This window comes from Lepus europaeus, chromosome 8, assembly GCF_033115175.1.
Source record: "Lepus europaeus isolate LE1 chromosome 8, mLepTim1.pri, whole genome shotgun sequence".
NCBI lineage: Eukaryota > Metazoa > Chordata > Mammalia > Lagomorpha > Leporidae > Lepus > Lepus europaeus.
The window spans coordinates 47,977,949-47,981,560 of record NC_084834.1 but is presented as its reverse complement, the minus strand read 5'-3'; the positions used below and the strand labels follow the sequence as shown (position 1 = coordinate 47,981,560).

General features: G+C 37.7%; 1 protein-coding gene across 1 annotated transcript; it reads left to right on the top strand.

Moving 5' to 3' along the window:
• The first annotated feature begins 1,066 nt into the window (after window positions 1-1,066).
• LOC133765533 (cytochrome c oxidase subunit 7B, mitochondrial-like) lies at window positions 1,067-1,487 on the top strand. Its single transcript, XM_062199086.1, has one exon. The coding sequence runs from the start codon at window positions 1,118-1,120 to the stop codon at window positions 1,358-1,360; it is 243 nt and encodes an 80-aa protein (XP_062055070.1). The 5' UTR covers window positions 1,067-1,117; the 3' UTR covers window positions 1,361-1,487.
• The last annotated feature ends 2,125 nt before the right edge of the window (window positions 1,488-3,612 follow it).

Genomic DNA, 3,612 nt, shown 5'->3' with positions numbered 1-3,612 from the left:
AAACACCATCACTAATCATGGAAGAGCTTGGGATTAATTTTAAAATAATTTCCCTTAACCCATGTACCCCAGTTACTTCCCTATTTTTCTACCAATATTACAGATGTCTCTCCAACAATTTGAGCTTCATCTGTCATTATTTTTCATCTGCTCTAAATCTTTCCATCCCATTGCCCACAATCTCCAGATGATGTCATCACAAACTCCATTTGTCAAAACCAGTGACCACTTCTCGGCTCTCATCCAAATTCTCATTATTATTATTCTCAAATGAGGCATACTTTCTCACTCCTTCCTCTTTTATACTCTGTCCTGTTTCAGCTCCAGTTTCTTCTACTTTTTTACTACACTGGTCCCTACGTCTACATTTGCTTTGCTATTCCTGCTGTACCAAACCTGCAAATGCCGCAGTACCCTCAGTTCAGTCCTACATTCTCACCTTTCATCCTTTCTCCCAGACATCTCTCTGTTTTTTTTTTTTTTAATTTCTGAGCAATGTGTCATTCTCATTCTAAAACCATTGATTTAGGAGTATAATAAACAATGTAATCAACAGAATGTCAGGTTTATATTTCACTGCACTCATTTGCAACCTTTATAAAAATACCACAGAGAAGTTAAATAATTCCATTATGTAACAGAGCTACTGTAGCCCACATCTATCACAAAAGCCTACATTCTTTTTTCTTTAAAGATTTATTTTATTTATTTGAAAGACAGAGTTACAAAGAAAGGTAGAGCCAGAGAGAGAGAAAGGTCTTTCATTCACTGGTTCACTCCCCAAATGACCTCAGTGGCCTGAGCTGTGATGATGTGAAGCCAGGAGTCAGGAGCTTCTTCTGGGTCTACCACATGGTACAGGAGCCCAAGGACTTTGGCCATCTTCTAATGCTTTCTCAGGCCATAGTAGAGAGCTGGATTAGAAGTGGAGCAGCCAGGACTGGAACTGGCACCCATATGGGTTGCTGGCACTGCAGGCCACAGCTTTAACCCACTGTGCCACAGCGCCAGCCAAGCCTGCATTCTTGATCAAGAAATAACATAACAAAGGTAGATTTAGGTGGAATTGCAGCAAAGCGGTAGCTACAGTTGCCGCAGTTGTATCTTCTGCTTCACGATGTTTCCTGTGGTCAGAAATGCGCTGAGTCGTCTCCAAGTTCGAAGCATTCAACAAACAACGGCAAGGCAGAGCCACCAGAAACCTACACCTGATTTTCATGACAAATATGGTAATATTGTATTAGCTGGTGGAGCCACGTTCTGTATTGCTGTATGGACATATACAGCAACACAAATTGGAATAGAATGGAACCTGTCCCATGTTGGCAGAGTCACCCCAAAGGAATGGAGAAATCAGTAATCATCCCAGCTGGTGTAATACTGAATTGCTTGAAAACCAACTCATAAGTGATGCCAAGTAAAAGCACTGTACCAGTCAAAATACTGCATTATTGAAGAAATAAAGTACATTTGAAACATTAAAAAAAGGTAGATTTATGCTGTTCAAATATATGCCAATAGAATTGGACAAGTTGTCATTGTCTCCTTTGATTCATGTAAAGACTGAGGTGGGTGAGACAACTAGAACAAAGTGGCAGAAGGAAAACACTATAAAGAGACTTGTCGCTAATTGTCCACCTATCTGAAATTAGGCATGGCTCGTCATTGGCGCAGGACTGTTCCCACCTGCTATAGTTAAACACTGGAAAATGATAAGAAGTCCTGCATTTGGCTGCACAATTACAGAAGATAGAATATATCATCAGCTTTGGGAGAATCTGCCCAATATTTATAACTACGATTGAATAATTCAGCCCCTTCTAATTCAGTGCACTTCAGCAAAGGTTTTATCCAGAATTATCTGGATAATTATTTCAACTCTACCATTTAATATGCCTTTATGTAAAGACACATAAAAAAGTCAATGAAAGTAGGAACTATTAACTTTAGCCAATTTCTCGGTTCTCTCCAATGACAGAAATGTGTTGTTTGAACAATAAATTAGCAAATTACATCTGTATGATGTTTCTCAGGCTATCATTTAAGAGTTAATTGATTTTCTTTGCTTGTCTTTGCAGATGACAACATATTTTTATGCATAAGATTCAACAGCTTCCTTTTCTTGGATCTTCATCCTTCCTGGCTCTATTGCAGCATTTCTAGGTATATTTCCACTGTCATATTCTTCATGTGGACTTGCTTTTATAATTCGATAAAGTAGATGTTAGAAACTGTCATTAATCATGCTTCCTTTCATCTTATATGTCTTGCTATAGACTACACATGCTTGCTTTCCTGGCAGTAAAAAAATAACAAACCAGTATGCAGGAAAGAAAATAATTTCAAATTATAATTCAAATGTAAATCTTGGAGAAGTGGAGCTGTATTACTGAAGTGGGATTTAACAAAAGCTGTGACATGGAGGCTGTTTGCTATTCCTGAACTTTCCAAGGACTGTAACTGCTCATTTTCTGATGGCTCTTTCTCCATCCTCATCTCACGAAGATTATTTCTTTCAGGTAATTTATTCCTACCTAGAGTGATTAGTTAGCTCCTTTTATCTCTCTAGCCTTTTAAAAAAAATATGTGGAGGGGCTGGAAGGTGAAATGAAGCCCAGCAGGCCAGTGGCCCAGAGATGTGCTATGCAGGGACTGGAGCTGTAATTACAGGCACTGTGTGGAGCCCTAGGAGAGGATGTCCTTACTGTGAAGCCTTCTGTTTGTCAATACCATGACATCAATACTTGGCAGTTAGTTCTGCTGCTCTAGAGTTTCAGCATATAAAACAGACAAAGTCACTAATAGCAAATTGGAGCTACTTTGCATTTGCAGTTGACAAATCCTATTTTAGAAACATGCATGAGCCTGAGGATCAGATCAAGCTTTTAACATTTACATTTTTGTTCTAGCAGGGGAGTCTCTGATCCTCTACTAATTTACCTGTTGTTGATTTCCTGAATCTTTTTAAATCCCTTGCAACTGAAGATGGTCTCTCCATCAGAGAAGCAATTAACAAAATCCCTGACTACAGTGTATGTGGCATCTATTATAAAAGTATAAAAGGTTAACTTAAATCCCAGCACACAAAGGAGATGTCAGACCAGAACAAATCAGCATGGAAAGTTACCTGGAGGGATACCAGGTTAAGGTGGAGCATATGTACTGTTAAGAGGATGTTTATGACTAGTGGAATTTGTTTTTCAGGCTGTGAAGATGAGAAGGTTAGAAATGACATGTCTATTATGAATCAACATAATTCATATTCTGCAGCTTTTACCTGACAAAAGAAATGTGCCTTATTTTTCCCTATGCAACATCAAATCCAAACAAAGAGTTATAGAGGTGTCAACTTTCATCTCACATAAATGCTTAGGTATTTTTTCTTTTAAAGTAAAACAGAACAATTTTAGGAAGAGACTGTATTGCTTGAGTTAGGAGGTTTCATTAGGCAAATAAAAAAACAACAAATTTGTTTTAATAGATGGGCCTCTGTAATCAGTTATTGTATGATGGAATCATGAAAGTGATTAAATATTATAAGTATAAAATTAATAATGATGAATTAAATGTGCTTGAGTGTTTTTAGATTGAACTATGCAGAGGGTTAAAGAT

Bases quoted from the DNA above. Each gene is read 5' to 3' on its own strand.
- LOC133765533 (XM_062199086.1), top strand. From the start codon at position 1,118: ATGTTTCCTGTGGTCAGAAATGCGCTGAGTCGTCTCCAAGTTCGAAGC.